Here is a 21,956-nt window from a genome sequence, read left to right as displayed (position 1 = left end):
CTATTTTCAGAACTCTTCAAAGAGATTACATGAAAACATGCAGCAAATATACTAAGTCTCTTAAGCAATTTCATTCATTCCACAATTCCTTGACATGAAGTTGTTTGCCAAACTATTTCTAAAGAAAGTTCATGATTTAGAATGTGGTTGCTAATCATTCTCTCACTAATCCTCCCAAGCTCTTGTGTTACTTGGTAAAGCCTATTAACTTAATTACTCCCTACATTTTATGGTTGGAAGATGCCAGCTGCAAGGTTGTATAATGAATGTACCCTTAAGGACAAGATGAAGACTTTTCATCACGGTTTTGCTGCTCTGCTTGAGGGAGAAAGTGTACCAAGTGTGCCAAGAACTCTATCAGCAACATTCACCCATTTCAGTAAAACCCCAGCCATTCTTCATCTTGAGAGCACACTAGAATCACTTGGGGAGCTTTAAAAAACAGTGCTGCCTGGGTTCCACCCCTAGAGATTCTGGGATGCACTTGGGCATAGGAATTTTAAAGCTCCTTAGGTGCTTTTAATATGCAGTTTGACACTCACTGCACTTGAAGTGTCCAACACACACTTGGCCTAGCTTAGTAAAACTTATTTAAGATCATCAAATGCTTACTGTGTTTTCGAAGTAATTCTCAGACAATCTACTCCTGCACTTACTGTTCTGAGTGGAAGGGCTCCTTGGCTGTTTCCTAATACCCAGATACCAACACAAAGCACTGAAGGTCAGTGAATATTTAACTATTCTGTTAATACTCATCCTAATCAAAAGCCATTTTTAAAATGAGACTTTCAGTGGGCGCCTGGGTGGTTAAGTATCCAAATTCAGCTCAGGTCATGATTTCCTGGTTCATTGGGTTTGAACCTATGAGTTTGAGCCCCTGTATGGGGCTCTCTGCTCTCAGGGCAGAGCCTGCTTCGGATCCTCTGTCCCTCTCTCTCTGCCCCTCCCCCCATTCTCTCTCAAAAACGAATAAACTTTTTTTTTAATGAGGCTTTCAAGAAAAAAGTTCTCCCTACATTAGAGCTTAATTCCTTCTTTCTATTTAATTACTCAGTTCCCTGCAAAATGTTTCATTTGCTTGGTCCTGAAAAGAATTTCTAATTGTCTGAACTATAGCTAAGGTTAAAGATATCCAGCTAAAATCTTTTATGTTAAATATAATATCAGCCATGTCCAGTCACATAAAACTCATCTAATTTCTTTGCCTTCTCGTTTGGTGCTCAGTAAATGAAAGCCTGATGGCTAAAAAAGAGCTCTATATCTTTTTTTAAAAAATAGGTTCTAGTTCTTCCTTACATAAGTCTTTACTTTTCTAGACTTAAAGCATCTGGGTGTAGGCATTCTCATCATATAAATTGGTCAAAATCAACTTGCAGACATAAACATTGCTGATATCTATCATTTGACAAAGAACACTCACCAAAGACAAACAGGTGGGTCTGATTGCTTTTTTCTTTTTAAGAAATATTTCATTCTACGGGAATCTAGAATTTCAAGCACTGCACTTCAAAACTAAGTACTTACATTTTCCAGAAGACAGACAGCAGCAGGGTTCCCACGAAATGCTTTTGCTGTAAATGCATCTACTGTGAAAATAGGGAGCTTCATTTTCCTTGCTCTCCAAATAACCAGTAGCTTGCTTTACGTCCAGTTGTTGCAAAAAATCAGGAATTAATGTTTTACTTGGTATACAGAAACAACCAACAATTCCCAGGTACAAAGTCAACAATTGCTCTAACACACCTACATTTAAAGAGAGGTGATACCCTAGTATTTTTAAGTCTCTAAATTGAATTTGTTTTAAAATACTGGATAAATAGAATATTTTAATTCCAAATTCTGTATTGATGTTTATACTGCATGTATACTTAAGAACATAATCATATTCTTTCTTAGAGTAGCCAAACTAGCTTAGGTTATGTTTTTAATGAAGTACATGAAATGTCCATGGGCATATGTGTTGCTTATAGTCTCCTAATGAATATCACAACCCTTTAAAAATAATACATTTTTTCCAACTGTAAAAAATATCCTCATTGTAAAAAAGTTGGAAAATTAAAGAGTGACCCACCATGCAAATAAACAAGAATGTTTTTTGTTTTTTCGAGGGTTTTTTTTTTAGACTTAACATAGTAAAGGAGTCTCATGCTTTAATTCTATTATGTTAATACTCAGTTAATTAAGTTTGTGTTATTTTATAAACCTGTAATGGAGACTTTTTTTTTCACATGGAGACTTTTTTGAGCTCATGTGACAGATTTATTAAAATAAAGCTTTTCATTATAAGAATAATACTTTCTCTTTACTGAAAATCTATAAAATACAGAAAAGCAAGGGTAAAAAAATCTGTACTTCTACTTCATAGAGATAAATTCTGTTAACATTCTGGGTGTTTCTTTTGCTTTACTACAAAGCATGGCCGTTGTCAGAACAATGGATGGATTCCTCTCTCCCAAAGTTATAGAACTTTAAAAAATAAAAAATCCCACCAAGTAGGGAATGCTTTGTTTAAACTAAAATAAAAAGGCACTTTCATGGCTTAATCAGTTAAGTACCAGACTCTTGATATTGGCTTGGGTTGTGATCTCATTGGTCCTGGGATCAGGCCCTACATTGGGCTCTGTGCTAAGTGTGGAGACTGCTTGTGATTCTCTCCCTCTCTCTTCCTCTCTCTCTCTGCCCCTCCCTGCTTGTGCTCTCTCACTCTCTCACTCTCTCAAATAAATAATCACTTAAAACAAAAAGAGGGGCGCCTGGGTGGCTCAGTCGGTTAAGCATCCAACTTCAGTTCAGATCATGATCTCAGGGTTCGTGAGGTGGAGCCCCTCATCCAGCTCATTGCTGTCAACACAGAGCCCACTTCGGATCCTCTGTCCCCCTCTCTCTGTGCCCCTCCGCTGCTCATGCACCCTTGTTGGCTCTTTCTCTCTCAAAAATAAACAAACATTTAAAAAAATATCCTAACATGCATTTCTTGTTCTCAAGAGAATTAAGATAAATAATCTGGGAAGGGCTGCTGGCTGCCCACACCTGGCTGCAGTTCTCTGGGCAACTCCCAGACTATGGATTTCTTTCTTTCTTTTTATTTTTTTTAATTACACCAGCATTTTGCTTAACTTTCTTGCCAAATAACAATTTTTTTTAATTGAGGTATAATGTACATAACATGATAGTAATTTCAAGTGTACAACATAATGACTTGGTATTTGTATATATCGCAAAAAGATCAACCACAGTAAGTCTAGTTAACATCTGTTAACCATGCATAGTTATAAAAATTTTGTTCTCATGATGAGAACTTTAAATTTTTTTTTAATGTTTTATTCATTTCTAGGAGAGAGAGAGAGACAGCGTGAGCAGGGGAGGGTCATAGAGAGAGGGAGTCACAGAATCCGAAACAGGCTCCAGGTTCTGAGCTGGCAGTCCCCACAGAACCCGACGCGGGGCTCGAACCCACGAACCGCGAGATCATGACCTGAGCTCAAGTTGGACGCTTAACCGACTAAGCCACCCAGGCGCCCCTCATGATGAGAACTTTAAGATCTACTTTCAGCAATTGTCAAATATGCACTAACTATAGTCACCATGCTGTACATTACATCCCCATAACATTTATTTTGTAACTGCAAGTTTATACATTTTGACCCTATTCAGTATCTTCAGTAAGTCTGTACCTTTTGACCTGTAACCAATAACATTATTAATATTTTAGATATACAGTTTTTAATCAGAATTTTTACCTTCTTAGCACAATAACTTGAGTATTTTTGAGAGCACTAAATGCTTCAAAAACATTTTTTTTACAAATAGTTTATTGTCAAATTAGTTTCCACATAATTTTTTTTTTTTTACAAATAGTTTATTGTCATCAAAAACATCATTTTAATAGACTTACAATAAATAGGCTTATAGGTACAAGGTATAGAAATTATTTAACCATTTCCTATTGGTGAATATTTATTTCTAAACTTTTCACTTGTACAGATAATGTAGTGATTGAACTTGTTGAATATCATCTGAGTTTCTGATTCTTTAATTACAAGAGATTCCTAAAAGCAAAATCCCTGGGTCAAAGTACACAGACATCTTAACTTATACATACAGTTAAATTTACCTTCAGAAAGAGTGTACAAGGAAACCAACTTGACAATAAACTATAAAAGAAAAAAAAAGAGTGTACCAATTTAGAAAGCATATGAGAGCATTCCACCATTGACAATGTGACAAATATATCTTGAGTTTTATTTGTGTTTCTTGGATTATTCTAACCAGACTGAACAGAGCAGAAAGAATCTCTTCTTGTTTTTCATCACTGCTATGATCTCAGTTTCTGGAGCAGTGCCTGGCCCACAATAAATATTTATTGAATTAATTATGTAAATAAATAGTATGGTGAGTATACATCAAAACTGGAATTTCATACATTGCGAAAAAATACTTAGGGTGATATTCAATTCAGAAGCATCTGCCAGCCAACATTTGTGTTTCAGGAGCATCACTGTTATTATCAGTACATTGCAGTTTGTTCATGCAATTACAGGGAAACTTTATTATAGATTACCTTTCTTAGTTTAGAATATTTGAATAGAGAACAAATTAAAGTTCTGATAATAAAGCATAGTTTTCATAAATTTAACAGAATTAATACTATTATGGAAGTCATGTGTGCCAAAAGGAGCACATTTTTAACCTCTTTGAACTTCAGCCCCATTCGTCCAAGCCATTAGCTACATGTTCAATTGGATGAGAAAATAGATATTGAAAAGACTGCTTAATTTTTCCATAATGATCATGAAACGTATTTACAAGTTTTAAAAATACAGGGTTTGTGGGGCGCCTGGGTGGCTCAGTCCATTAAGTGTCTAACTTTGTCTCAGGTCATGATTTCATAGTTCCTGAGATCAAGTCCCATATCGGGCTCTCCAATCTCAGTGCAGAGCCCACTTCGGATCCTCTGTTTCCCTCTGTCCCTGCCCTCCCCAGCTCATGCTCTCTCTCTCAAAAATAAACATTTAAAAAATGAATGAAATAAATAAAAATACAGTGTTTGTTTAGGGGTGCCTGGGTGACTCAGTTAAATGTCCTACTCTTGATTTCAGCTCAGGTCATGATCTCCCGGTTCCTCAGACCAAGCCACACATTGGGCTCTGTGCCAACAGCACACAGCCTGCTTGGGATTCTTCCTCTCCCTCTCTCTCTCTGCCCCTACCCCACTCATGCATGCACTGTCTCTCTCTGTTTCTCTCAAAATAAATAAAAATAAGTACATAAGCAAATAAATAAAAGCAGTGTTACTCTTCTGAAGTTTTCTTAATCTAATTTAGAAAAATAAATTTTGTAACTAAACACTTTGTATATGTTTGTTTGTTTATTTATTTATTTATTTTGAGAGAGCGAGACAGATAGCATGAGCAGGGGAGGGTCAGAGAGAGAGGGAGACACAGAATTCTGAAGCAGGCTCCAGGCTCTGGGCTAGCTGTCAGGACAGAGCCCGGCGTGGGGCTCAAACCCATGAACTGTGAGATCATGACCTGAGCCGAAGTTGGATGCTCAACCGACTGAGTCACCCAGACACCCCTGTAACTAAATACTTTGAAGCTTCTAGAAATACTGCACTGCTTCTCAAATGAAAACATTTCTCTTTTTTTTGTTATTTATTTTGAGAGAGCATGCAAGCATGCATGTGTGGGAGAGGGGTAGAGAGAAGAGGGAAAGAGAGAAGGGGGGAGAGAGAGGGAAAGAGAGAGAATCCCAAGCAGCATCTGTACACTCATTAACCTTGAGATCATGACCTGAGCAGAAATTAAGAGTCCACCACTTAAACGACTGAGCCACCCAGGCACCCTGAAAACATTTCTTTAAAGGGAAGAGATTCTCAAAGGCTAACAGACAATGTCATTTGCCTGTTTAATAGCCACTACCTTCGCCTCCATGCACAGCACACTTGCATTTCACTTTTCCTAAAAGAACTCTGATTTTGTTTGGGAAGACGATGTGCCCAGCCCCATCAATGAATTATAAATGGTCTAAGTTAGTCCGGACAGTCTAATTCTCCTTTGCCAGATGCCCATTCTTCCAGATTCTCTTGGAGCTAGAGATGGCCACATGATCTCATTAGGGCCAAGTTTGCTGGAGGGATTCTAGAAAAATTTGTTTGCTTTCTGATTCGAAGAGCAGACCTGAGAGGAGAATAGACTGTCACTGCCTCTCTCCTTTTCCCGTTTTGAGTATGTTGCTGATGCCCAGACATTCAACAACCATCTTTTGACCATGAGGTGACAAATATGAGGATGAGAAGCTAACAAACTAGGTGGAAAAGAAAGAGCATGAGTTCGGGGTGATATAGTTAACTGCTAAAGAAATGTTAGAAATTCCTATTTCCAAACTTCTTAAGTAAACAACAGATGTACTTAAGGTTCAAACCCTTATTTGTCCATGTGGTAGCCAAAATAATGGCTCCCCAAAGATGTCCACATCTTGATTCCAAGAACCTGTGAATATGTTATGTTACATACTCACAATGTGAATGGGAAATTAAGGTTGCAGGTAGGATTAAGGTTGCTAATCAACTCACCTCAAAGTAAGAGCAGTCTGGATCATCCAGGTGGATCCAATGTCCCAGGGGTCTGTAAAAGTGGATGAGAGAGGAACACCTGGATGACTCAAGTCAGTTGAGCATTGACTTGATTTTGGCTCAGGTCGTGATCTCACAGTTCATGGGATCAAGCCCTGCGTTAGGCTCACGGAGCCTGCTTAGGATTTTCTCTCTCTCTCTCTCTCTCTCTCTCTCTCTTTGCCTCTCCTCCAATCTTGAGCACCCACATGTGTGCATGCTCTCTCTCAAAAATAAATAAACTTTTTTTTAAAAAGTGGAAAAGAGAAGCAGAAAAGTCCAAGTGAGAGAGCCTTGAACATGCAGTGCTGCTGGCTTGAAAATAGAGGGAGGAGGGGCACCTGGGTAGCTCGGTCGGTTGAGTTCCTGACTTCAGCTCAGGTTATGATCTCACAGTTTGTGAGTTCAAACCCCGCATCGGGCTCTATGCTGACAGCTTGGAGCCTGGAGCCTGGAACCTGCTTCAGACTCGTGTCTCCTTCTCTGTCTGCCCCTCCCCTGCTCATGTTCTGTGCTCTCTCAAGAATAAATTAACATTAAAAAGCTTTTAAGAAAGAAAAGAAAATGGAGGGAGAAGCCGCTAACCAAGGAATGCAAGTGGCCTTTAGAAATGGAAAAGGCAAGGAAATACATTTTCTCCTAGAGCCATTAGAAAGTTAGGTTAGTCAGTTCAAGATGCCATAATAGGGGCACCTGGGTGGCTCCATCGGTTAAGCGTCCGACTTCAGCTCAGGTCATGATCTCACGGTTCTTTTCGTCAGCATGAGCCCTGTCGTCAGCTTGAGCCCTGTTTTGGGGTCTGTGCTGACAGCTAGCTCAGAGCCTGGAGCCTGTTTCAGATTCTGTCTCCCCCCCCCTTCTCTCTCACTCTCTCTCTGACCCTCCCCTGCTCACGCTGTCTCTCTCTCCCAGAAATAAATAAAACATTAACTATTTTTTTAAAAGATGCCATAATAAAATACCATAGACTGAGTGGCTTAAACAACAGAAACTGACTTGCTTACGATTTGGAGGCAAGGAAATTGAAGATCAAGGTGCCAACAAATTTGGCTCCTGGTGAGGACTCTCTTTCTGGCTTTTAAACAGCCACCTTCTTGCTGCGTCCTCACATGACAGAGAAGGGAAGCAAGCTCTCTTCTTATAGGAGCACTAACCAAATCATGACGGCCCCACCCTCATAATCTCATCAAATCCTAATTAGCTCCCAAAGGCCATAATCTCCAAATACCATCACATTGGGGGTTACAGCTCTAATACATGAATGGGCGGGAGTGGGGAATTCAGTCCTTAGCAATACCCCTGCCAACACCTTGATTTTAGCCCAGTGAGACCCATTTGGACTCTGATCCCTAAAGTATAAAATAATAAATTTGTGGGGCGCCTGGGTGGGCTCAGTCGGTTAAGCATCTGACTTCAGCTCAGGTCATGATCTCATGGTCTGTGGGTTCGAGCCCCGTGTCAGGCTCTATGCTGACAACTCAGAGCCTGGAGACTGCTTCATATTCTGCATCTCCCTCTCTCTCTGCCCCTCCTCCATTCATACTGTCTGTCTGTCTCTCTCTCTCTCTCCCTCTCTCAAAAGTAAATAAACATTAAAATTTTTTAAATTAAAATAATAATAATAAATTTGTGTTGTTGTTAGCCATTAAATCTATGGCAATTTGTTATAGCAGCAATAGGAAATTAAGAGTCCAATAGTCCCATTACTTGCAACCCAACAGAATCCTAACTGCTTTACAAATTTCTAAGAAGAATAATAATAACTAATGTTTATTGAGTACTTATTATGTGCTAGACATGGTTCTTGGAACATTTACTCTTAAGAACACCCCCATGAGATAAATACTGTTACATATAATCTCGGTCTTCATTTTACAAATAAGTAAATGGAGGCTCCGAAAATTTAAGTAACTTGCCCAAGTCCTACATTTAGGTAATACCTAAGGTTGAACCTAAATAACAGTCAAGCCCTAGAGTCCATGTTCTTAACCACTGTGCTTTAGAATATATGCAACGACCAGAATTTGAGAAACTCTCACTTAAGAAACTAAAATCTCACTTGCTTGAAATTGTAAACTATCACTGCAAACGAGATATTTTGTCTTAAGTGTGAAAATAATTTTTTAAATCACTGAAATGAAAACTCAGAACTTTGGGGTACCTGACTGGGTCAGTCAGTTAAGCATCTGACTCTTGATTTCCCTTCAGGTGATGATCTTACAGTTCATGGGTTTGAGCCCCACATCAGGCTCCACACTGAAAGTGTGGAATCTGCTTGGGATTCTCTCTCTCTCTCTCTCTCTCTCTCTCTCTCTCTCTCTCCCTCTCTCCCTCTCTCCCTCCCTCCCTCCCTTTCTGCCTCTTCCTCCACCCTCTCTGCCCCTTTCCTTCTCTCTCTGCCCTTTCCCCTCTTGCTTTCTCTCTCTCTCTGCCCCTTCCCCTTTCATTCTCTCTTCTCTCTCAAAATAAAGAAATAAACTTTAAAAAAAATCAGAACATTAAAATTCTCTTAGAATTTACAGACACTCAAGAATACAAAGGACCTTGGTATAAGAAACATTGGAATTTTTTGACATAATATAGTGTTATATTAGTTGTGGGTGTACAATAGAGTGATTCACCAATTCTGCACATTATATTATTCAATGCTCATCATGATAATTGTATTCCTAATCTCCTTTACTTATTTCACCCATTCCCCCCCCCCCCACCTTCCCTCTGGTAGCCATCAGTTTGTTCTCTATAGTTGAGTCTGTTTTTCAGTTTGTCTCTTTATTTTCCTTTGTTCATTTGTTTGTTTCTTAAATCCACATGTGAGTGAAATCATATGGTATTTGTTGTTCTCTCATTGATTTATCTCACTTAGCATTATACCCCATAGATTGTTGCAAATGGCAAGATTCCATTCTTTTTATGGCTGAATAATATTCCATTGTCTATATATACCATATCTTCTTTATCCATTCATCTATTGATGAGCACTTGGGCTGCTTCCGTAATTTAGCTATTGTAAATAATGTTTCAATAAATATTGGGGTGCATATATCCTTTCAAAACAGTATTTTCTTGTTCTTTGAGTAAATATCCAGTAGTGGAATTACTTTAATATATGGTCATTTTATTTAAAAAATTTTGGGGAACCTCCACACTGTCCTTCACAGTGGCTGTATCAGTTTGCATTCCCACCAACAGTGCATGAGGGTTCTCCTTTCTCCACATCATCACCACTACTTCTTGTTTTTTTGGTTTTTAATTTTAGCCATTCTGACATGTGTGAGGCGATATCTCATTGTGGTTTGATTTGTATTTCTCTGATGATAAGTGATGTAGAGCATATTTTCGTGTTTGTGTTGGCCATCTGTGTTCTCCTGGGAGAAATGTTTGTTCATGTCTTCCGCCCATTTTTTACATGGATTATTTGTGGAAGTTTTTTGGTGTTGAGTTATATATGTTCTTTGTGTATTCTGGATACTAACCCTTTATTGGATATGTCATTTGCAAATATCTTCTCCCATTCAGAGTGTTGTCTTTTAGTTTTGTTGATTGTTTTTTTCACTGTCCAGGAGCTTTTTAATCTTATATTGTCCCAATAGTTTATTTTTGCTTTTGTTTCCCTTGCTTCAGGAGACATACCTAGAAAAATGTTGTTATGACCAATATCAGAGAAATTACTGTCTGTGCTCTCTTCTAGGATTTTTATGGTTTCAGATCTCACAGTTAGATCCTTAATCCATTTGAGTTAATTTTTGTGTATTGTGTAAGAGAGTGGTCCAGTTTCATGCTTTTGTATGTAACTGTCCAGTTATCCCAACACCATTTGTTGAAGAGACTGTCCTTTTCCCATTGCAAATTCTTGCCTCCTTTGTTGAAGATTAATTATCATATAATCATGGGTTTATTTCTAGGCTCTATTCTGTTTCATTGAGTTTTGTGTCTATTTTTTTGTACCAGTTATACATTTTGATTACTACAGCTTTGGAGTAATTTTGTTCTTCTTTTTCAGATTGCTTTGGCTATTCAGGATCTTTGGTGGTCCCATAGAAATTTTAGAATATTTTGTTCTAGCATAGTCAAAAATGCCATTGATATTTTGATAGGGATTGTATTACATCTGTAGATTGCTATGGGTAGTATGAACATTTTAATTATATTCATTCTTCCAATCCATGAGCATAGAATATCTTTCCATTTGCTTGGAAAGATTCAATTTCTTTCATCAATGTTTTATAGTTCTCAGAGTACAGGTCTTTTACCTCCTTGGTTAAGTTTATTCCTAGGTATTTTACTATTTTGGGTGCAATTGCAAATGGGGTATTTTCCTAATTTCTTTGAAATGCTAGAATTTGAAAACAAATGTGTCATTTTATCATTTATGAAAAATGTGTAAAATTCCAAGAAAAAGCCTGAAAGAAATGCTAGAAACTGTATTGTCTTAAGCAAGCAAGATTTATTTCTCATTACATAAAAACAGTTGTTCACCAAGTGTAGGGGTTTGTTTGTTTGTTTTGTTTTTTAAGAGAGAGAGAGTGAGAGTGCAAGAAGGAAAGAAGGGCAGAGGGAAAGGTAGAAATTGAGGGGGAGGGGTAGAATCCTAACCAGGCTCCATGCTCAGCCCAATGCAGAGCTCAATCCCATCACCCTGGGATCATGACATGAGCTGAAACCAAGAGTCAGACGTTTAATGAACTGAGCCATCCAGAAGCCGCAATTCTGCTACATCTAAAATCTGAGAAATGTTGTTCTAGAACAAATAAAAAAGCTTAAGAAACTTACACTTGGTCAGGGCACCGGGGCAGCTCAGTCACTTAAGCATCTGACTCTTGATTTCAGCTGAGGTCATGATCTCACAGTTTGTGAGATCAAGCACCAAGTTGGACTCTGCACTACAGCATCGAGTCTGCTTGGGGTTCTCTCTTTCTGTCTCTGCTCCTTGACAACTCAAGCTCTCTCTCTCTCTCTCTGCCTCTCTCTCAAATATAAATAAACTTAAATTTTTTTTTTTTTAAAGAATGCAACAGAATCATCTTTAGGGCATTTGTTAAAACACAGATTACTGAACTTTATGCCCAGAATTTCTGATTTCATAAGTCTGAGATGGGGCACAAGAATTTACATTTCTAACAGGTTCCCAAGTGATGCTAATGCTGTACTTGGAAATCATATAAAAAATGCATGAAGTTTATAATGCCTTAAGTGCATAAAAAATATTTATCTAAAGTGTATTATATTATTTGATTTTAATTTTTATTCTTGGTGAAAAAGTAGAGAAAGGAAAAGGTTTTTTTATTTGTTTAATTTAATCAGTTGATAGCCCTGTTGTGCCTATGGTGACAGATTATGCTTAAGGTAAAATTCACATTAACAATTAATGTTTTTAAAATTACTTTGGATTTGCTAAGTGCCAGGCACATGCTAGACTTTGGGAATAAAATGATAAATAAGTCACTAACTCTCTTTCAAAGAATTCTCAGCCAGTGGGGAGACCAACATAAAAATTATAATATGAAAGATACTAGATAAAATGCTTAGGAATATAATGCTAGGACAATAACTCTGCCCAGGAGACAGTAAGAGAGAATTTCAGAGATGAGGTGACATTTGAGTCAGTCCAAACACATACAGAAAAAAGTGTTTGGCAAAACATGGAAAGAACCTAAGTGTCCATCAACAGATGAATGGATCAAGATGTGGTTTATCTATACAATGGAATACTACATGGCAATGGGAAAGAAAAATCTGGCCATGTGTAGCAACATGGATGGAACTTGAGGGTGTTATGCTGAGCGAAATAAGTCAGGCAGAGAAGGACAGATACCATATGTTTGCACGTATAGTAGGATTAGGAGGAACTTAACGGAGGACCGTGGGGGAGAAGAAGAGGGGAAATGGGGGGGGGAGGGAGGCAAACCATGAGAGATTCTTGAATGCTGAGAACAAACTGAGGACTGATGGGCATGGGGGGGAGGGGAAGAGGGGTGATAGGCATGGAGGAGGGCACTTGTGGGGATGAGCACTGGGTGTTACATGGAAACCAACTTGACAATAAACTAAATTTTTTTAAAAAAGTGTTTGGCAGTTCCAGAAGTAGGAATAGGCATCAGTGCATGCATTGATGATAGGGCAAACCAATTGGATACAGAAATAGAGGGGGGAAGAGGATAGGAGAGAGCAGAGATGACGCTTTAAAGGTCTGCTGGAGTCGTCTACAAATTGATCTTTATCTTGTAGATTCAGAAATCCAAAGTTCAGTTCAACAGTGACCATGGGTCAGGCTCCAATGCCATGTATGCTGGGAGAGTAGAGACACTCATGAGTGAGCTATACTCCTCAATCTCAAGGTTCTAATCTTTAATTTACTTCTGAATACATCTCTCTTTTTTTCTCTCTCCCTTTAAAATTAATTTTGATTTCATTTCTGCAAGGAAAAAGCAGCATAACCTCCCATTGAATTGCTGAGAAAATTTGAGGCAGGTAGAGTTTAAGTAGCTTGCCTTCCTTCACCCAGTAAGTGGGCTTGCACAAATTCCAGCTTCCTGGTTAGCCTAATGGCTGGTCTAGTTTTACTCACATTCCATTTGGACCCCTAGAGTGGCTTTATATCCTCTTCAATAATGCCAAACAAACATGCTGTTTAAATAGGAATCAATTACCCTGAGAAGGTACAAGTTCATAAACCTAAACGTAAATGATTTCTCAACTATTAGTAGCTCTTTTTTTAACGTGAGTTTTTAATAATCAGTTTAGTATATGAATATAATCTCCTTATAAACAATAAGATAGTACAGAAAAAAACTAAAATCCCATTTGACAATTCCCTGTCCCACAACTTCCCCAGAGATCCATCAGGTTTGCTTTTGAGAAGTGTGGACACTTTCCTGAATTCTTTCTTTTTTTATTTGAGAGAGAGAGAGAGCATGTGTAGGAGAGAGGGGCAGAGAGAGAGAGAGAAAGACAGAGAGAGACAGAGAGAGAGAGACAGAGAGAGAGAATCTCAAGCAGGCTTCACATTCAGCACAGAGACAAATATGGAGCTGATCCCACGACCCTAGGATCATGACCTGAGTTAGACACCCAACCAATTGAGCCACCCAGGCATCCCAACACTTTCCTGAATTCTAATCTACCAAGTAAATGTAGAGAAATCATAAGCCTCACATTCAAATAGCTTAGTCACTAAACCTGCCCATGGATGTGCCCGGGAACACTAATGCTTATTTGTCCCTCTGTAATACTCTTTGTTTACAGTCTCCTGGGGTTACAGACAACAGAAAGTTGATTCCTGTTATTCCCTAGCTCTTAGCACCAAAGAACCCACTTAGCTTTTGCTTATGACTGCTGCCTCAAAACTAGGCTGCTCATTAGTAAATTCCAGTTTACTTCCTTGAAAATGTAAAATACTTAAGAATAGAGTACTGGCATTCAAAATGTACATGAACACTGTCTATATTACTAGCTGGTAAAAAGAAAATAACTATAAAAAGGAATTACAATTATAGGTAAAATAAATTTTAAATCAAAATTTGGAAAAAAATTTGTTTAGTTTCATCTAGCGAAGATTATATATATATATGTGGCATTCTATTACTTTGTGTTTACTTTTATGCATATTTCCTAGACTTAATATAGCTCTGGAACACTGCCTTTGCTAAAATATTAACCTGGTTTTGTTAAAATAATAACCTGGTTTTGAATTCCTCACCTATGTTTATGTTCAAACACCCACTATTTTGGAATTTTTCACATTTCTGTTGAAGTTTATGGTTCTCATCATTATGACATACTATTTATCAACCAAAATTTTTAAGAATTTAATGTTCATTTATTTTTGAAATAGAGAGACAGGGCATGAGTTGGGGAAGGGCAGAGAGAGGGAGACACAGAATCCTAAACTGGCTCAAGACTCAGAGCTGTCAGCAGAGCCTGACATGGGGCTCTAACTCATGAACCCCAAGATCATGACCTGAGCTGAAGTTGGATGCCTAATTGACTCACCCAGGCATCCCTCAACCAAATTTTTAAAAAATAGTTTGACTACTTGAAAATAAGACCCACACTCTTGCCTCCTAAGAAGTCAAAGGAGTTAGAGTGAACTGAAGAAAATAGGTTATAAATTGGTGTTATGATTCTTTCCAAGTAAGAAAAACCTGACTCAGCACTTGGTTTACAGTAGTAAAACTTTTGAACATACGCCAACAATTGCTTAGGCTCTTTCTACTGCTTTATAAAGAAGATATATTTGACTATCCAACTATACTGCATATTTATATTTTGAATTCTGAATCTTTGGATAGTCTCACAGTTAAAGACATCAATCTTTTTGTAAAGCACTGGTGAAATTTGCTCTATCTTGAAATTAATGTGGAAAAGCGGATATACAGAGTCTCTAGAGAAAAATACTATCTATTTCTCTATGACATACTACTTGGATTTAATTTAGCAATGGTGGGAAATAGGTTTTTTAATATTATGGATCTTATTATCTTATGAATAAGTAAACAAAATAATAACTCTTAAAAACTTTCAGCTTTCTCTATATATATACTTCTGTTCTCTTTATGTACACTTACAAATGCATTTTTACAGAAATATATGCATATTCTTTATATACATTCATATATATGATATATAAAGTATATATCATATATATGCAAATTCATATATGGATATAAAATATGTAGTTAACACAAAAGAAAGCAGTAATGTAGGATTAGAGGAACAAAAAAGACATGACATGTAGAAAATAAACAGCAAATGACAAACTTAAACCCTACCTTATCAGTAACTACATCAAATGTATATGGAATAAACTAATCAAAAGGCAGATGTCCGCAGAATTAATTTTTTTTAAAAATGATCTCACTATGCTTTCTTCAAGAGAGACACTTTATTTTTTAATTTTTAAATTTTATTTATTTAAAAAAATTTTTTTAACATTTATTTATTTTTGGGAGACAGAGCATGAGCAGGGGAGGGGCAAAGGTAGGGTGGGGTGGGGAACATAGAATCCGATGCAGGCTCCAGCCTCTGAGCTGTCAGCACACAGCCTAATGAGGGGCTTGAAAACATGGACCATGAGATCATGACCTGAGCCTAAATCAGACATTTAACCAGCTGAGCCACCCAGGTGCCCCTAAATTTTATTTAAATCCAAGTTAGTTAACATATAGTGTAATAATGATTTCAAGAGTAGAATTTAGTGATTAATTACTTACATATAACGCCAGCGCTCATCCCAACAAGTGCCCTCCTTAATGCCCATCACCTATTTAGCCCATCCTTGGACACAACACCCTTCCAGCAACCCTCAGTTTGTTCTCTTTAAGGATCTCATATGGTTTGCGTCCGTCTCTCTTTTTTATTTTATTTTTCCTTCCCTTACCCTATGTTCATCTGCTTTGTTTCTTAAATTCCACATGAGTGAAATCATATATCTATCTTTCTCTGGCTGACTTACTTTGCTTAGCATAATAAACTTTAGTTCCATCCATGTTGTTATAAATGGCAAGATTTCATTATTTTTGATTGCCAAGTAATATTTCAGTGTGTGTGTGTGTGTGTGTGTGTGTGTGTACCACATTTTTTTTAATATACTAGTCAGTCAATGGACATTTGGGCTCTTTCCATAATTTGGCTATTGTTAATAGTGCTCCGATAACATTGGGGTGCATGTACCCCTTAAAATCAGCATTTTCATATCCTTCAGATAAATACCTAGTGGTGCAATTGTTGGGTTGTAGGGTAGTTCTATTTTTAATTTTTTGAGGAACCTCCATATTGTTTTCCAGAGTGCCTGTACCAGTTTTCATTCCCACCAGCAGTGCAAAAGGGTTCTTCTTTCTTTGCATCCTCACCGACATCTGTTGTTGCCTGAATTGTTAATTTTAGCCATTCTGACAGGTGTAATATGGTATCTCATGGAGAGACATGCTTTAAATTCATAGACACAAATAGGTTGAAAGTAAAAGAATGGGAAAAAGTTATGCCATACAAAGAGTAACCAAAAGAGAGTTGGAGTGAGTATACTAATATCAGACAAAATAGACTTTAAGACACAAGTTGTTACTGGAGACAAAGACATTTTATAATGATAAAAGGATCAATTCATTAGGAAGATGTAACAATTATGAACACATATGCACCTAACAGAACCCCAAAACACATGAAGAAATAAACTGACAGAATTGGAGAAATAAACAATGTAATAATAATAGAGATTTCAAAGTCTACTTTTCAATAATAGAACAATGAGACAGAAGATCAGGAAGGAAACAGAAGACTTTAATAACACTATAAACCAACTAGACTTAACAGCCACCTATACAACATCCCCCAACAACAGTAAGTAACACATTTTCTCAAGTGCACATGGAACATTCTCCAAAATAAATTACATGTTAGGCCAAAAAACAAGTCCCTTAATTCTTTTTTTAAGTTTATTAAGTCCCAGGGGCACCTGGGTGGCTCAGTTGGTTTAAGCATCCAACTCTTGATTTCAGCTCAGATCATGATCTCATGGTTTCATGAGTTTGAGCCCCAAGTCGGGCTCTGTGTTGACAGTACAGAACCTGCTTGGGATTCTCTCTTTCTCTTTCGGCCCCTCCCCCACCTTTCTATCTCTCAAAATAAATAAACATTTAAAAATAAATATTTCTTGAAGACATCCTCTTATATCTATCCTTACTGTTGTAGTTTAAGGCCTCATCATCTCTGCTGAGCCTTTTCCTAGTCTTCTGTCTTCTCTCAACATCCACCCTTCATACTTCAGCCAAAAGTACATAATCTGAGGTTGATCTCAATCTAAAAATAAAGCCAAGCTCTACAGGGTAGCATAAAAACTCTCCCAAGATCTGGTTACTACCTACACCCTTCATTTATTTTACAATGCTCCAACTGCTTGAAGTTCCCACTTCTATCAAATTATCTCCTGCCTCCATGCCTTGAATCTTACTGTGTCCTCAGCTTTGAATGCCTTTTCTATCTTTTATAGCCCAGCTAAATTTTACTTATTATCCAACTCTTAGCTCAGGAGTTATTTCCTTCAGAAAGCTTTCTCTGAAACCCTAGGTTGTGCTAATGGTATTACTCTATGCTTCTCAAACACTCTATGCTTACCTTATTTGAGTACTTGCTATAGTTTAATATATTTATTTAATGAAATGTACCTATATGCTCCTCAATTTCCATTGTATTAACAGCAACTGTGTCTGCCTATATTAGAAAAACAGCAGTACATTACATGTGACATTTATTCTGTCCAGAGGTGATACTTCGTATTCATATGAGTTCACAGATTTCCTTGGAGTAATTTGCTGCCCTGCAACACAGTGCTTAGGACACCATACTTAATAAATAAATATATATATATTTTAATTTCACTGTTGAAATGAATTCAACAAGAATGAGCCACATTTATTAAACAATGACATGACACACATGAAAGAGGATAGGACTAGAATTATTATTTTAGCTACTAATCTCTATCCTATATAACAACCTAACAACCCACTTTAGAGACTGAAAACTGAGGTTCAGAAAAGTTAAATGCCTCAGAATCAAGCAGCTGGAAGGGAAGTGTAAAAGGTGAGATTAGAACCAAAGGCTCAATTATGAAGTCCATTGTAAGTCTTGCCATTGATTTTCTTTGTAAAATTTGAAGCATTAATTTATCTCTTGGTTCTTCTATTTTTGGTCCATAAAATAATAACTTTGCTAGCCTGTACTGAAAACTAGTTATTTAAAGTGCTCTACCCCCTGGGGTGCCTGGGTGGCTCAGTCGGTTAAACATCCGACTTCGGTTCAGGTCATGATCTCACAGTTTGTGGGTTCGAGCCCTGCGTTGGGCTATGTACAGACAGCTAGCTCAGAGCCTGGAGCCTGTCTTCGGATTCTGTGACTCCCTCTCTCTCTGACCCTCCACTGCTCACGCTGTCTCTATCTCTCTCTCAAAAAATAAATAAAACATTTAAATAAATAAAGTGCTCTACCCCCAATATAACCATCATTGTGGCTTAACAGTTTGCTACTGTATTATCTGTGCTGTTTCTAAGTCATTAATGTACTTATGACACATTAAAAGCTGTACAATAATTTGATCTAAATTCCTACAGAGCTATCTTTTTGTAGCTGTTGTCCCTATTCTTCACAATAATCCACTAGAACAGGGAGAATGTTCAATACTTCTAATTATTTCCAAAAACTAGAAAAAGGTGTGTTAGGTGCTTTCTTCCTTTTCAGTTTCCATTTGTTTACTTAATGTATAATTAAAATTGGATGAGACCTTTTGGTTTTACTAGTCCCAGAATAAAGTTAAAAGTGACTTAAAGAGGGGCACCTGGGTGGCTTAGTCAGTTAAGCGTCTGACTTTTGCTTAGGTCATGATCTCGCGGTTCGTCGGTTCGAGCCCCGCATCGGGCTCTGTGCTGACAGCCAGCTCAGAGCCAGGAGCCTGTTTCAGTCTGTGACTCCCTCTCTCTCTGACCCTCCCCTGCTCACGCTGTCTCTCTCTCTCTCTCTCCTAGAAATAAATAAAAACATTAAAAATAAATAAATAAATAAATAAAGTGACTTAAAGAAACAAAAAGTATCAAGAATGTAAACTGTGTAATTAAGCACTGTCTTGAGAAATAATTCTGAATCGTGACAAGATCACTGCGTTCCAAAGACAATTGATAAATATGATATAAATCAAAGAACAAGTATTTTACAAAACCTTAGTAAGACAGATTTAGTGTTCAAATAGCATGAATTATTTTAATTAAACACACTCCTAGAAACTTATTTGTGGGTTTTGCTACCTTTTTTAGCTTATTTGCTTTTCATAATGGCAAAAAAGATTATGGTAAAATCCAGTTTTTATGTTATTTTAGAATGCTATTGGGGGTATGTGAACAACTATCTTAATAATTTTTAGTGACTGTGTCTTCCTCTCTCAGCAGGGTGCAGTCTCTTTCAATTTCTCTTTTTCTTTCTCTGGGCTCTGCATGGAATTTTCCTCTCCTCTTCATCCTGATGGTGTAATACATGATTACATGTTTGTTGTCTTGTTTTCCTCTGGGAGTGTGGATATTTCTGTTTCCTCTCCTTTTTCATCTCTTCTCTCATTATGGCCTCCAACAAGATCCTCTCCAGAGTCCCTCTGAACTCTGTACCAATAGAAAAGCACTGAAATGACGGAAAGAAAGACAAAGAGAAAGCAAAATCCCAAAAGCAGCTGGGAGCCGTTAGATCTAACCATCTCTATGGAAACAATTCCATAGAGATCAATCTGGAAACAATTCTGTAGGGATCACTGGTGCAGTGGTGAACCAATCTCACTAAGACTTACAGGATTCAATTTGTCAATGGGAATAGTAGACAGACTTTTTTTTCTTTTGAGAAAAACAGTAAAATAGAAAGCCAAATAAAACTTAGGTTTGCCTCTGGGGCACCTGGCTGGCTCAGTCAGTGGAGTGTGCAACTCTTGATCTCAGGGTGTGGGTTTAAGCCCCATACTGGGTGGAGAGAGTACTTTAAAAAAAAAATCTTTTCAAAACTTACACTTGCCTCAAAATTAGTGTACTTTTTTTTTAATCCTTATTTTTTATTTTTGAGAGAGAAAGCACGAGGGAGGGGCAGAGAGAGAGGGGGACAGAGGATAAAAAGTGGACACTGACAGGACTCCTAATACAGGAACTGAATTCACAAACCATGAGATCACGATCTGAACTGAAGTCAGATGCTCAGACTGAGCCACCCAGGTGCCCCTAGTGTACTTTTTCTTTAATTCAAAGCTTCCTACTTGCTGTAATAAAAAAGCAAAAGGAATACATGTACTAATTTCAAGTCCTTCGTAAGGATTCACACTGGCAAACAGCAAAGTGCACAATATATAGGAATTGTGGCCAAAACACAAAGAAAACATTGCAGTTCAGTGGTGAAAAGTCATTAGGATAATTTAAGGATTGTGGCCCATAACCATACAAATTAAGTATGTGGAAAGAATGCCAAACTCAACAGGCACTAAATGTATTATTTGAATTCAGGCAAGAGGGTAAAAGGGATTACAGCATTCCATCTGCCAAATCAAGTGAAAGACTGAAAAGGTGAAGTAGTGATGTAACTAGAACACAGGAAGAACTCCATCTGAACTCCATTTTTTTTGAAGGGAGGGGCTCAAGGTGTCAGTGACACCAGTACATCAAGTTTCAGGCCTCCTTAAAAGTCTCCAGCCAGGGCAAATGGGTAGCTCAGTTGGTTAAGCGACCAACTTCAGCTCAGGTCACGGATCTCACAGTTCAGGAGTTTGAGCCCCATGTTGGGCTCTGTCCTGCCGGCTTGGAGCCTGCTTCTGCCTGCTTCAGATTCTGTGTGTCTCTCTCTGCCCCTCCCCAGCTTAGGGTCTCTCTCTCTCATCAATCAACCAATCAACCCATCATTTAAAAAAAGTCTCTAGCCAATGAACAACATGTTACCTGCAGGTGTCCTGAGATGGTAATGTTTGTTAAGTAACTTCAATTCTCCTAAATGATACTGGTTCCCTTAATGCATGGTTAGGTTATTTGCAACCCCAGGAAGGTCTAGACTACTTTAAGACCCTAGCCCCTAGAGTAAAACCATTTTGATTCAAATCCTAGGTGTATGACCATCACTAGGTGTATGACCTTGAGCAACTTTTGCACTTCTTCTTTTTTTAAATATTTCTTTCTTTATTTATTTAGAGAGAAAGAGAGCACAAGTTGGGGGGGGGGGGGAGCAGAGAGAGAGGGAGAGAGAAACCTAAGCAGGCTTCACGCTGTCAGTAACAGAGCCCAACTTGGGGCTCAAACCCATGAACCATGAGATCATGATCTGAGCAGAAATCAAGAATCAGACACACTTAAACCACTGAGCCACTCAGGTGCCCCAACTTTTGTACTTCTAAACTCAGGCACCTCATCCGTAAAATGGGGACAATAATTATCCTTTAGGTTGTAAGGATTCAGTGAATTGAGCACAGAACTGGCTCAAGCAAGCTCTTAATAAATATGAACCATAATGTTATGTTATCCAGGTTTTGTTTTCCTGTATCTTGTAATGATGACCACACTGTCCCATTCCCCTTTCTCCAAGAGGTATTTTGGGCGAGTGGGCTCAAGAAAATCAGGACATGATGACCCAGCCAATTCTTACTGTCTCACACTTGTCTTAAGCAAGTTTGAGGCCGAGAATTAAACCATAAATGGAAGTTTCCATTATATGCAGGTAACTAACTGGCCTCCTGCCTAAACCATTGCAGATCTCATGGGTAAAAAATTATTCAAGCTTCTCCACTGCTAATATCCCTTATACTCCATCAAGGGCTTCCCAACTTCTGTAGTAGAAAGCA

General features: G+C 37.9%; 2 protein-coding genes across 8 annotated transcripts in view; one reads left to right on the top strand and one right to left on the bottom strand.

The window, feature by feature from the left end:
* Positions 1 to 21,956, top strand: part of HNRNPH3 (heterogeneous nuclear ribonucleoprotein H3) — a 45,254-nt gene that overhangs the window by 9,447 nt on the left and 13,851 nt on the right. The gene's annotated exons all lie outside the window — the stretch shown is intronic.
* Positions 1 to 21,956, bottom strand: part of PBLD (phenazine biosynthesis like protein domain containing) — a 44,747-nt gene that overhangs the window by 20,068 nt on the left and 2,723 nt on the right. For 2 of the 7 annotated variants that reach the window (XM_039233243.1, XM_039233245.1), the window contains exons 2-3: positions 6,575 to 6,626; positions 1,525 to 1,586 (exon numbers count right to left, since the gene is read on the bottom strand). The exons of 1 other annotated variant lie outside the window; for it this stretch is intronic. Coding sequence is in view for 1 of the 6 variants with exons in the window: in XM_039233242.1 (XP_039089173.1) it covers positions 1,525 to 1,608 (84 nt within the window). In the remaining 5 variants the exon portion in view is untranslated. Of the gene's footprint in view, positions 1 to 1,524; positions 1,627 to 4,114; positions 4,155 to 6,574; positions 6,627 to 21,956 lie in introns of those variants that run through there. 4 more of the 7 variants (XM_039233244.1, XM_039233246.1, XM_039233250.1 and 1 more) reach the window with 3 other exon arrangements.

The sequence above is a fragment of the Hyaena hyaena genome, unplaced genomic scaffold, assembly GCF_003009895.1.
Source record: "Hyaena hyaena isolate Hyena2069 unplaced genomic scaffold, ASM300989v1 scaffold_73, whole genome shotgun sequence".
Classification (NCBI taxonomy): Eukaryota; Metazoa; Chordata; class Mammalia; order Carnivora; family Hyaenidae; genus Hyaena; species Hyaena hyaena.
Note: the sequence above shows the minus strand (reverse complement) of the source record. Positions and strands in the feature narration are given on the sequence as shown.